At 35.4% G+C, this 13,945-nt stretch overlaps 1 protein-coding gene across 4 annotated transcripts in view; it reads right to left on the bottom strand.

Annotated features, from left to right (window-relative positions):
* The window catches only part of MACROD2 (mono-ADP ribosylhydrolase 2), a 2,105,833-nt gene that overhangs the window by 64,267 nt on the left and 2,027,621 nt on the right, over positions 1-13,945 (bottom strand). For all 4 annotated transcript variants that reach the window (XM_066237024.1, XM_066237025.1, XM_066237023.1 and 1 more), the window contains one exon: positions 13,374-13,448. In XM_066237024.1, coding sequence (XP_066093121.1) covers positions 13,374-13,448 — 75 coding nt within the window. The remainder of the gene's footprint in view (positions 1-13,373; positions 13,449-13,945) is intronic.

Raw genomic sequence — 13,945 nt, forward strand, 5'->3', positions numbered from 1 at the left:
TGACTTGGTTTAGAAAGTGGCACAGCAACGGGCACAATGTGTACTGTGCTATATTTAAACGAAAGCTTCAAGGCTCATTGCGTGTTTCCTCCAACTCTGTTGCTCCTAAGAGTGTGCTCCTTTAGCCTGGATCCTGAACTGGAAACAAGTGGAGCAGAGCCCAGAAGAGACACAGTAAACCTTTGTTGTTGTAAACTCCTGGGACTTCTAGGGTTACCTGTCACTACAGCAAAGCTGACTTACACAACCTCTCATCTTTGTACCTTCCTCCTCAATACAACTATACTTAATCTGCTGGTTATAGTACTTCCTCTTGGTTCATTTTCTGCTTGTGTGACCAACTCTGAAAAAAAAAAGTGTGTTTTTTTTTACATCCATTCTTCTTGAACTTAATTTTAATCAAAAACATCTGTTTTAAAAATACAACTATAGTATATTTATATATTTGATCATGGAAGCTAAAAGCCTCAAGCTATTGCCCCTGGCTGGGTAGCTCAATTAGAGAATTGTCCCAATACACCAAGGTTGCAGGTTCAATCCCTGGTCAGTGGTACATACAATAATCAACCAACGAATGCATAGATAGTGGAAAAACAAATTGATGTTTCTCTCTCTTGTTCTCTCCCCCCATCCTCTCTCTCTAAAATCAATAAGTAAAAATTAAAAGGAGGCTGGCCAGGCGTTGGCACAGTGGATAGAGCATCAGATGCAGAGGACCAAGGTTTAAAACCCCGATGTCACCGGATTAAGCACCAGCTCACCAGCTTGAGCTCGGGGTTGTTGGCTTGAGCATGGGATTGTAGACATGATTCTATGGTCTCTGGCATTAGCCCAAAGGTCACTGGCTTGAAGCCCAAGGTCACTGGCTTGAGCAAGGGGTCACTGGCTCAGTTACAGTGCCCCTCCTCCAGTCAAGGCACATAAGAGAAAGCAATTAATGAAGAACTAAGGTGCCTCAATAAAGAATTGATGCTTCTCATATTTCTCCTTTTCTGTCTATCTTTTCCTCTCTGTCCCTCTTCCTGTCTCTCTTGATAAAAAAAGAAATTAAAAAGAAACTCAAGCTGCCTTTGTTGTCTCTCATCATTCCTAAAATTCAATGAAACACCAAAATTTGATGATTTTGAAAAATATTTCTTTTATCCTGTCTAGTCCACTGTCCCTTTTCTTACTCGGAATGTATTATTTCTCTCTTGCATCTATAATTTTTTCTCCTGTAATATATAATAAATTGCTAGCAGTAATATATTTTACAATATCGATTTGATTAAGACCTTTCCCTTGTTGATAAACCCCATTCATCCCTGTTTCTCCCTATTGCTACTCAGAGTATGGTCCTTTAGCAAAGAACATTGGGGTTACCTGAGAGATTTTCAAATACACAGGATTTCAGGCCCCATCTCAAGACCTCCAGAATTACAGTGTACATTTTAACAAAACTTCAAGTGTTGTGCTTGCACATTAAATCTTAAGAAACAGTAGCATAGAAGTTATATTTGCAAATTATTGAGTCCATAGAAATGCCAGCTTTGCCTAACCACTTTATACACCTTTTCTCTAATCATTGTGTCAGCCCTGTAAAGCAAGTCTTATGCTTCCCAGTCTGCTTTCAAAAATCTTAACTGGGTTAATTTGACTCCAAATCCCTTTTACCTGGTGAAGCTTTTATTTTTCCCTTTAATTTTTTTTTTTTTTTTTGTATTTTTCCGAAGTTGGAAACGGGGAGGCAGACAGACTCCCGCATGTGCCTGACTGGGATCCACCCGGCATGCCCACCAGGGGGTGATGCTCTGGCACAATCAGAGCCATTCTAGCGCCTGAGGCAGAGGCCACAGAGCCATCCTCAGTGCCCGCGCAAACTTTGCTCCAATGGAGCCTTGGCTGCAGGAGGGGAAGAGAGAGACAGAGAGGAAGGAGAGGGGGAGGGGTGGAGAAGCAGATGGGCGCTTCTCCTGAAGTATAGCATGCCTATAATAAAACACTCAAGTCTTAAGAATACAGGTTTTTAAATATAGAAACGTGTCATCTCCCTGTGCGGTCACCACCCAGATCAAGAACCCTCTCACACCAGTGGCTCTGCTCCCTCTGTGGGCAGCTGCAGATACCCCCATAGGTAATCATTCTGCATTTCAACTTCACATAAACAGAACATACAGTATATGCTCTTTTGTATCTTACTTTTCCAGACAAGTTTTCTGGGAGATTAAACCCTGTTGCTACATATATCAATTCATTGCTTTTCATTGATGTATACTATTCCATTGTCTGATTATACTCTGTTATATAGATGCTGAATTATTTTCAATTTGGAGATATGATAAATAATACTACTAAAAAATATCTTGTACATGTCTCTTGTTGGGCATATGGACTCATATCACTTGAGTATAACCCCAGCAGTGAAACTGTTGTGGAATAGGAAACATACATGTTTAGCTTTACTAGATGATAAAGATCTAATAAATTCTAAAGAGTTTGCTCCATTATACACTCCCACCTGAAATGTCTGAGAATTCCGTTTGTGCTTTCTATTATTTACTGTCATGTTGCTAGTCACAGAATTCTTTAATATGGAGGGGAAAACCATAAAGAATCTTTCCCCCAGACTCATCTGCACCCTCTTCACCTTTGGAGACCATTCAAAGTGATCACATCTTTGCTTACGGAGTTCCTTTGCTCATGCACCTGTGTATTGCTCGTATTACACTGTGATATAGCTGTGTCTGCATTCGCCTCTCTTACTAGCTTATGAGCGCTGTGAAGATAGAAATTGTGTTTTACTCATATTTTCCTTCTCAGCACTTGCTATAAGGAGTGATCAGAAAATAACTATTTAATTTACTCTCTATTATAGTACTTATCAATGTCTATAAATAGCAACCACCAGCAACTGTAATTTACTTCCTATCATACCCTTTAGCGATAAGTAAGTGCCTTAGGCTACTGAGCTGTTTATACCCTATATTTATTGAAAGAACTCCAAAAAAAAACACTAGATGTTTCTTGAGCTTTAATTTCATTATTATTTTTTTAAAGGCTGAAAAAACTAGATAATGTCTTAGATTCTCTCTATCTTTGGCAATATGTAAGGATATGCTCCTGGTAATGTTTCTAGTGACATCGACATTTATTTATTGGGAAGATGATATCGAGAGGGAACCGTCACTGTGTACTGAGGGAGCCTCATTCTCTATCGCTGTGGATATGGGGAACTCTCAGGGTCATTGCTGGGGCCTGAACTCATCATTTGTGATCTGCACAATGAAGGGAGAGGAGAGCGTTTGGTGAGTAGACGCAGCCACTCTGTATTCTCGTGTGTATTCAGTCCCAGTGTTCCACTTGATACATTTTTAGAGGAATTCTATCAGGAATAAGAAGGTCACAGTTTAACAGGGCTGGGGCCCAGCTTATACGGTGGCCCACCAGTGCAGGCAACCTGTGGCTGTGGATGAACACCAGAGTTGTTCTCTGCGACTAGCAAGGCCCCACACTTCAGGCTGGATGAGAGGTCATTGCAAAACTTCAGTGGAGTCTTTCCCTCCCCTGCCTTTTTCACTGGCTCCACCCTTGATCTGTTAAACCAGTGGTGGGATTGAAATAATTTAACAACCGGTTCTCTGCCCTAATGATCGTTTTAAGTATAAAAAAAGATATACTGAAAGGTAGGCTATTATTTCATGCATTCAATACTTAAATATGAACAATAAAAGAGGTATATAAAACTAGATTATGTTATAAGAAAGAGTTTTAAAATATTAACAAAAAATATTAAATAATACCTGACAAAAAACAATACAAGTTGTCACTCCCTAGTTGTTGGGCACTTTTTCTCTTTATGTTATATGTTTGTTTACCGAAGTAACGAACACAAGGGAATTAAAATGTAGTATTTCATCAAAGGTATAATGAGTTTTACGAAGTGAATAAATAAATATTATAAGCATAGTTCTGTCAAATTTTTTTTACATGTGGACGGAATAACCATTACTACAGGCGCTTAAAATACGCTGTTGCACAGCTGAACGTTAAAAAAGAGTAAAGAATATAAATTTGTGATTCCCACATTGGACAGCTATCCAGGCGCCCACCTTAGAGAGAACCTTGATTACAAGTACCATTTTAACAACTGGTTCACTGAACTCAACCAAAAATTGGGTATCAGTTCTGCTGAACTGGTGCAAACCAGTTGAATCCCACCACTGTGTTAAAACCACATGTTTACATATGTTAGCAATCTTCGATTGAAATGGAAATACATATAGTTTCTTCTTTCTAATTTTTCTGAAATAAAGTTAGTAAAAAATAAGGGAAGAAATGAGGTGTACAACTTTGAAATTCAAGAATAATCATATTTGTTTATACCTGAACGAAGCCAGGATTTGGCATGTTACACAGAGGAGGTATGTGTGAGTTCCCTGCCCACACCCAGATCTGCTGAGTGTCAATGATGAGTCCAGTCCATCCACCTTGCTCTTCAATGCACTCAGACATCACACCTTCCACCCCACTTTCTTGACCCAATGGAGGCAAGCTTTATGTTTACCTCCCTACATTTGGTCTAGTTGAATTCTACCCACTGTCCTTTGCACTAATCCCTTCTGACAGAAAACAAAAGAACATAAAGGATCCCACAAGATATATGTACATTTTTTATACAGTTAACTCAATCATCCATACTAATAGGAGGGGGACCATTAGTACAGATAATTCAAAAATGCATTCACTCTTCTTCAGAAATAGATCACAGGATTATTTTTCTTGGAGCCCTGATGATTAAATATGACTCAAGCTAATGTTTTCATTAATTTCATAAAAATTGGTCTGGGAACATCAATCTAGACCATTAAACATTTCTAGAGGATAAACCTAAACTCACTTTGTAAATGGGTTATTTTTAACCAATAGCAACAACAACATCATTATACTGTTTATAGATTATTAGATGCTTAGATCTTCCAAAGAACAAAGACTTTGTTTCTTTGATGATTGTCTTAAAGATAATAAGAATTGTGTTCTTTTGTTAAACTTAAAACTTGTTGGCTGCTCTTCTTCAAAATTTTACTTTTACCATGTCTAAAAGGGCCCCAGATTAAGAACAAAATTCAGAGTGAATTTGATTATCTTTTAGTTATCCTTAGTTTTCTCCAAACAAGACTTTCCTAATGTCAGTTATTTCTAAAATTGTTTTTTTGTGTGTGTAGCTACTAAAGAAAGGTAATTTTCTTATAGAAACACTGAAAAATGCATACAAGTACTGATAATTATAGATAATTTTACAACTTTGGGATTGCCACTGTTAATATTATTAACTGATATCATTCTCATGAGTGTGTTTACATAGGCATGTAGATACTGTATATGTATATTTATAAATACATGTATCTGTTCTATGCATATGTGTCTTTGTGTATATGTCTGCATATTCACACACACAGACATAAATAAATGTATTCTAGAATCACTGTCATTACAGTTTCTTCAGAAATCTTATTTTAAATATGTTTTTAAATTATATGTGTTAAGCCTGACCTGTGGTGGTGCAGTGGATAAAGCGTTGACCTGACCTGGAAATGCTGAGGTTGCCGGTTTGAAACCCTGGGCTTGCCTGGTCAAGGCACATATGGGAGTTGATGCTTCCTGCTCCTCCCCCTTCTCTCTCTCTGTCTCTCTCTCTCTTCTCTCTCTCCCTCTCTCTCTCCTTTCTAAAATGAATAAATAAAAAAAATTGTATGTGTTCATTTTAGAGAGGTGGGGGGAGAGACAGAGAGAGAAGGGCAGAGGGAGGAGCAGGAAGCATCAACTCCCTTATGTGCCTTAACCAGGCAAGCCCAGGGTTTTGAACTGGCAACCTCAGAGTTCCAGATCGACGCTTTATCCACTGCGCCACCACAGGTCAGGCCTGAAATCTTATTTTTAAAAGATGTGTTATATTCCACGCTATGTACAAACTTTCACATGTTTCCTTATTTTGCCATTAAACTGTATTACAATGAATATATAAATATCTTCATACTTTTGGTGGGTGTTACTTTAAGATAAATTCCCAAAGCATAATTCTTGGATTCAAATATGAACATTTTGCCTTTTATTAGATTTTGTCAAAATTACTGATGAGGAGGTTATGCCCATTAGTCTCCCACTGATGTTGTTGAGTTTGTTTGGACACTGTATCCATACTAATTCTATGTATTTTCAATCCCACTTAAACATTCAAATTTAATGTTTTTTTGTCTGTCTTTCTTTAAGTAATAAAGAGACAGGCTATGCCTTCATCTATGACTATATTTCTTCGTAAACTATAATTGAGTTCTCTTCCCATCTTTCTCTTTGGTTGTTTATTTTTCTTATGGATTTATGAGGTCTTGATTTTTGTAATAAAAAATCCTTTGTCACTTAAGCTGAGTATATTTTTCCTAGAAGTTTTTCTTTAGAATGTGATTATAACCTTTATTTATCATGTCTAATTTTATATATGTACTTAGATTTAGCCATTTCTCTATTTTATGATATATATTGACTTATGTCTGTATACATATTATTGATTGTGTGTGTGTATACTTTATACAGGCATTGTCTGTGTGTAAATATACACAGCTCAGAAAGTCATCTTTATTTCAACTTTTAAAGAAAATACATTTTGGTTCTTCCTATAGTTTCATTTTACATTTCATCTTTGCTTCTTCTAGAATTTAAGCTGGTGAAAGAAATGATATTGGGATTCAGCTTATTTTTCCAAATGGTCAAATAGTTGTCTTAATACCATTTATTGAGTCATTTGTCTTTGAAATGGCAGCCTAAGTATGTACTGAAATCCCATCTCTCCTTGGTTCTATTTCTACACTCTTTATTTGGTTTCATTGATCAGCCTGTCCATACCTACAGTAGGACGGCACTGTTAATCACATTTTTCAAAGATCCCATGTCATTTTTAGTCTATTTATTCTGTCATTGACTGATACTATTATATCTGTAAATTCCCCATTGTATTTCCAACTGGATTTTATTCATATTTTATCTTTTTGTATGGTCTGACACACACACAAAAAACATCATTGTTATATTTAATCAGGGATTTACATTTATTGATATAAATGACAAACTTTCTTGAGACGTTTTGCTAGAAGCTGAACTGGATAAATTCTAAAATAGTTTTTTCATGTTCTCTTTTGATATTTGTCCCCCAAATATACCTTTTTCTAACTTCGTATTTTTAAACCATTCGTATTTTATTGAAACTAACTCAAATGGATTGCTTTTAACACTTACACAGTAACTTAATTACATTCGTTATCATAATTACTTGCATGTATTTCTGTCATCTTATTCGATATAATGTGTTTGAGTTACACTGCTTTTATTATCATTTGCATTACTGACTATACTTTCATAGTTGTAAGATCTTTCTGGGAAATTTAGAAGGTAAGATAGCCTTTTAAAACTCTATTAATTCTCTTGTGTTTATCATAAAAATTTTCAAAATTATTCTTAAACCTAATATTGTCATAACCCATAGCATAGTAGGATTTTTAGTTTTTGATTACTTTGATGGAAATCAGAATTGTGTGCAACACCCCTGAGCTTCACCACAATCTTTGTTTTATAAACTCTTCCCTTGTTACTTCCTTTCTTTTTGTTCTCTCTTATTTCCTACCTTATTACCTGTCCCGTTTCCTTCCTATTTTAATATTTTATTAAAATGCAATATACAGGAATGTACACATACAAAATGTACAGAACTCAATTAAATAACCAAAAGCAAGTAGAAAATCTATACACCCTTATGATAAGCATCCAGAAAGAAACAAGCTCATAGTCCAAGCAGTATCTCTTCCCATCACCAAGTTTAATAAGATACTGACTTTTCATAGTAGTTAACTACCTAGATTTTTTGACATTTTTATCACTTAAGCACATCTTTCTCAGTATTAGAGTTATTTTTCCTGCCTTTTTTTTTTTTTTTTTGCATTTTTCCGAAGCTGGAAACAGAGAGGCAGACAGACTCCCGCATGTGCCCAACTGGGATCCACCTGGCATGCCCACCAGGGGGCGATGCTCTGCCCATCTGGGGCGTCGCTCTGTTGTATCCAGAGCCATTCTAGTGCCTGAGGCAGAGGCCACAGAGCCATACCCAGCACCCGGGCCAACTTTGCTCCAATGGAACCTTGGCTGCAGGAGGGGAAGAGAGAGACAGAGAGGAAGGAGAGGGGGAGGGGTGGAGAAGCAGATGGGCTCTTCTCCTGTGTGCCCTGGCCGGGAATCATACCCAGGACTCCTGCACGCCAGGCCAATGCTCTACCACTGAGCAAACCGGCCAGGGCCTTTTCCTGCTTTTAAGAGTTGACATAAATTAATTGTATAGTATGCATGCTTTTTTACCTTCTTCAGTTTAATATGATATTTATGAGATTCATTTATGTCTTTGCCTGTAACTGTAGTTTTTAGTTTCTGATGAGATTTTTACTTTGTTCTTGTATTTTTTCCTTTTTATGTAACTTGTCTTTTCCTTTTGAGATCATTTTTGAGATTTTGCTCTTTATCACTAATGTTGAGCAAGTTGGTTATGATGTACATAAGTATAATTTTCTTTTTCTTTTTGCTTCATGGTCATAAATCTTCTTGGATATACAAGTTTATAGTTTTCATGAAATTTCTAAAAATTTCAGCCATTATTACTTCAAATACTTTTTCTGTCTTTCTCTTTCATGTCTACTTTCAGACATTTTAATTCATATATATTGGAGTTGGAATTACTCTTGAAGTTGTTCCATATCTCACCAATAGTCTTTTATTTTTCTTTAGTCATTTATTCTGTTTCAGTTTCAATAGTTTCTATTGTTACAGCTTCAAATTTACTAAACTTTTCTTTTTCAGTGTCTAATCTGCCATTATTTCTATCAAGTAAGATTTTCATATCTGCCCTTGTTTTTCATCTCTAGAAATTCAATTTGGGCCTTTTTATATGTTCCCTGTCTCTAATTAATATGGGAAGTCTTTCTTTTAGCTTCTGGAAGTTGTGGAAACAATAATAATAATTTTTTAACATGACCTTTTATACTATTATTTTATTTGTGCCACTTCTGAATTGATTTATTCTATTGGCCATGCTTTTCTGTTTCTTGTCAAGAATTGGGGAGGGTCTGAGATTTTATCCCGCTTGCAAATTAATAAATTAGCTAGTCACTATTCCCTGGCTACTGACAGAAGACAGACTCCCAGGCCAGAAATGAAGAACAGTTTATTATTCAGAGTAGTAGGAGCAGCCAGACTACTTGCACTTGTTCCCTGAGCCTCAGTTCCCATTGGGTGACCAAGTAATACTGGCACACTCAGTGGGTTGTATTATAGGGGGGAAGCTTGATCTCAGAGGATTTCAATATTTTATAATGGACAGTTAGCCTGTCTGTCTCTTGGGGGAGGGGCTCTATTCTTATCTTCCAAGGCTATCAGCAAGCCTACTCCACAATTGTTCACTATACAAATATTCTTGAAATAAGTGGCCAAAACAAACGTAGTCAGGGTCTTTGATTGTAAAACATGCAGAAACCCCAGAGATGCATGAAGATTTATGGAGATTTATCATGCAGTACTTCTTTTTATACAAAGTAATTTTGTCAATTACTCTGATGGGTATGTAATATATTTATATTTATATTAATATTTTTGAGCTTTATTCTGGGATTTATTTAGTTGTTCAGAAACAGTTTGACCTTTTCAAATCCTGCTTTCAACCAAAATCAGGGAGGACAAGAACAGCATTTATTATATTGCTGTTTTTGGTTCAGTACTGAGGCAAAATCCTTCTAAGCCCTCTATAAATTTTTAGGTTTTCCAGTCTGGTCTAGGGGAACAGGCATTCCTCCCAGCCCTGTGGAGGCCTCAAATCCTTTAGTGTTCTTTATGCAGCCTCTCATGCAAGCACTGGTAATTTCTTCTTGTGCATGCACTGGTCAGTCAGTACTCAGCTGAAGACCTAAGGGATTTCCTTAGTAGATCTCTAGAGTTCCCTTGGTGGAGTTCTCTCTCCAGTACTCTACCCTGACAACACTAGATAACTTGGCTTTTCATAAGTCTCTGCTCTGTTTACTCATCTCAAGGGGTCTTTTGGGCTCTGCCTGAGTTCCTCTTCTCTATACTTTGGTCTGGGATGTCTCTCCAAGTATTTGTCTGGGACATCACAGGACTCAGCTCACATCCTGACTTAGGTATCACAGAAATATTATATTTTAATGTTAACTGGTGTTTTTATTTTCCATGAAAATAAAAAAATATTAGCACATTTAATTTACTTCATCCCAATAAATACCATTATTGTAATAGATATATTTTAATTCTAAGTATATCTTATTTTAAATTTTAATTTTGAATTACATTTTAAGTATATCTTGACTCCCAGAATACATTATTTTTATACATTTTTTATTTAGAAATTAAATATAATGGGGTGACATTGATCAATAAAAGGACATAGGTAATACATTATTATTATCATAATCATCTCTATTGATTTGTGCCATCAATTAATTTAGACTTATTCAATAATTACCATTTACCTTGCTTTTAATTTTTTCCTTCATCTTTGAGCTTCTAACTCAAATCAGAATCATCTTACTTAGAGAATACCAGAATTTTCCAGTGAAGAAATTTTCTTTTATTGGACTGAAACACTCTTACTTGACCTTTATTCTTGAAACACATTTTCTCCGGATTTAGAATTGTTGGTTGGTAGCTATTCTCTTGTACTGTTTGTTCTTTTATTTCCATCATATCTATTGAAAAGTCAGCTGTCAATCCCATAGTTTGAAGATTGCTTTTTAGATGTTTGGTTTATCTTTGATTTTCAGCAGTTTTATTATGATGGTTTTAGTTGGGGATTTATTTTGATTGGAGTTTAAAAGAATTTTGAAATATGTGGCTTGATATCCTTCAACACTGTAGGAAATGTCTCAACATAGTTTCTTCAAATATTGTTTCTGCCCAACTCCCTGTGACAGACTGTTATTTTATCTTCTATATCTTTTCCCTTTCTTTACTGTTTGCCATATTGTGTTTTTCTACTGTTTTTATTTTGGATATATTCTTTTGATATAACTTCAAGTTCACAAGTTCTTTTTCATCTGTGTTGAATATATTGCTAACCACAAATTCTTTCACTGAATTCTTCATTTCAGTTGTGGCATTTTTTACTTTTAGACTTTCTTTTCTCTCTCTTTTCTGTTTTCAAGTTCCAGTTCTCAGCTAAATTTTTCAATCTTGTCTTTATTTTTTTTTACATAGCTTTTATGTTTTATACTTTGTGTTTATAACTGATATTTTCAGCCCAAGTGGTTTCCCTTTTTTGATGGTTCCTTTGGTTTTCATTTTGCCTTGTTTTCTCATTAATTCTGGCTATTTTTTTGTACATGTGTGTTGTTTATGCAAATGGTTTGAAACTTTTAGCAACCTCTTTTTCAGCGAATAAATATGTTACATTTACTTTTTGTGAGGGCACCAAGAGACTAGCAATCTGATTTGAATTAATTTAATATAAGTCTTCAGATTATTTATTTATTTATTAAATTATTTTATTTTTTTACAGAGAGAGAGAGTTAGAGAGAGGGATAGATAGTAAAGTAAAGAGGGCAGACAGACAGGAACAGAGAGAGATGAGAAGCATCAATCATCAGTTTTTCGTTGGGACTTCTTAGTTGTTCATTGATTGCTTTCTCATATGTGCCTTGACCGCGGGCCTTCAGCAGACTGAGTAACCCCTTGCTCAAGCCAGCGACCTTGGGTCCAAGCTGGTGAGCTTTTTTTGGGCTCAAGCCAGATGAGCCCGCGCTTAAGCTGGCAACCTCGGGGTCTCGAACCTGGGTACTCCACATCCCAGTCCGACGCTCTATTCACTGCACCACCACCTGGTCAAGCAAGTCTCCAGATTATTTAAAAGTTGGTCAGCAGTCTTTCAGAAGGCTAATCTACTGCTGGTTTGTTCTATAAGCTAGGGAACATAACTCTGGGGTTTCAACCCAAGAATCAAAGGATTTACCAAAGCCCTTTATACTTTTGAACAATGAGACTGAAGATACCTGTTGAAGAATCAGCAAATGCCTTAGGTATAAACAGTTGCCAGTTCTGAACACACATCTCTGCATATTTTCTCCCTTAAGCTAGCCTGACAATACTCTACCTTGTTAGCTCTCTGATTTCTTTAAATAAACTTAGGCTCTCTCTGTCTCTATCTTTCTCTCTATATATATAAAAAATATGTATTTTTTATATATATAATTTTTTCTTACCCCCTAAGTTGTCAGGTTTTCTTCAGTGAGAGTAATGTAGTAATGGTCTAATTTATTTAAAATTTTATTATTGAGAGAAAAGTTATATTCTTTTTATTTTAAAAGATATATACTATAGTTTTCAAAAGTAAAAGGAAACATTTAAGTAAGATATTTTGATACTAGTTAGAAACAATTATGTCAACATTGTCACACCTACAAATGAGTCTTTTATCATATAGAACTACCTAACTGTGCCTTTCTGAATCTTGAATTTTTCCTTCCTTTTTATATTTATTGTTTTTGTGCAGGCCTTCTGTAAGTTTATTTAGAATGAATGCTTGGGTGGTATATTTTCTTAATCTTTGTATTCCTGAGAAAAATCTTACTCATGATTTCATGCATGAATACTAATGTCACTAAATATAGAAACAGTGTTCTTTAGCCCTTTGGGAATGTTACTCTATTTTCTCCTAGTATTTGAAGTTGTGAAAGGAGAAGGCTGAAGGTAATCTGATTTTGGTGGTTTTGCTTGTAACCTGATTTTGACTTTCCTATTTGCTTGAAAAGCCTTTCTTTATCATTGATCTCTATAAATTCCATAAGCCTTTGTAGGTTTCTGTTCTTGTATTTGCATTATATTTTCCTATAAATATAATGTGGGCTTTTATATTTTGAATGGAAGAACTGGTTTGCATTAGGAACCTTTATTTTTTCTTTTATTTTTCTAGGGATTGTTTTATTTCTGTTTGTTTCATTCTCTCTTCCTGGTATTCAAAGGATATGCTATAGATTTAACCTCCTGGATCTATTTTCTACGCATCTCACACTTATTCTCCTTGTTATTATGTCTTCATTTCAGTAGTTGTAAACCCAATGCCTGCAAGTTTAGGCAGGTAACAAAAATAAATAAAGCCAGCCTGGCCTAAATAAAATGCATGATGAAGATTGTGGACAGCAAATTCCTCTTTGAAACGTGGCCGCTACTAATCACCTGGTATTTAGTTCTAATAAAATGTTACTAGTTTCCATTCTTTCCAGAAAAACTAAAATCTGAGTTTTTAAAAAGGCAATATTCCTCAACAGAAAAAAAAAATGAAAAAGGATCGCATAACTTACCATTAGGATGATCTTGATCACACACAGAATGATCTGTTATTTCACTGTCCTTTGTAATATTGTCATTTGCGGAATCTGACATAACAAACAAGTAAAACCTCTAGTCAGCATTTTTATCCAAGACATAGAGCAGTTTCTAGCACAAATATTATAGATTTATATTTGGGGATAGAATTTATTGGGTTTTTTTTTTAATTATTAAAATTATTTTTACCAATAAATAAGCTTTTCTGAAAATACTTCATGAGATGTCTGTCTGCACAAAGTTTGCAAGGCAAAGATGGTAGAAGTGGTTGGGCCATCTTTTTTTGCAACAAAAAAGAAAATATAAGCAGGCCTTCTGCATCGGTGATAGTTTTAGAAGAACTGTGCAAAAAAATATGAAAGGAAAACAAAATAGAGAAGATGAAAGCAGTATCTAATTTTAATGTTCTTAATGCTTCCATTACTGTAGTTGTTCTTGTATAGTAGTCTTTGAAAAAGCCATATATAGACATTTGAAATCCAGTGGTAATTAAATTTATCTTCCTGAGGAATGGTACCAGTAAAATAATAGCCAAGGGGAATGCAAA

Source organism: Saccopteryx bilineata, chromosome 6 (assembly GCF_036850765.1).
Source record: "Saccopteryx bilineata isolate mSacBil1 chromosome 6, mSacBil1_pri_phased_curated, whole genome shotgun sequence".
Classification (NCBI taxonomy): domain Eukaryota; kingdom Metazoa; phylum Chordata; class Mammalia; order Chiroptera; family Emballonuridae; genus Saccopteryx; species Saccopteryx bilineata.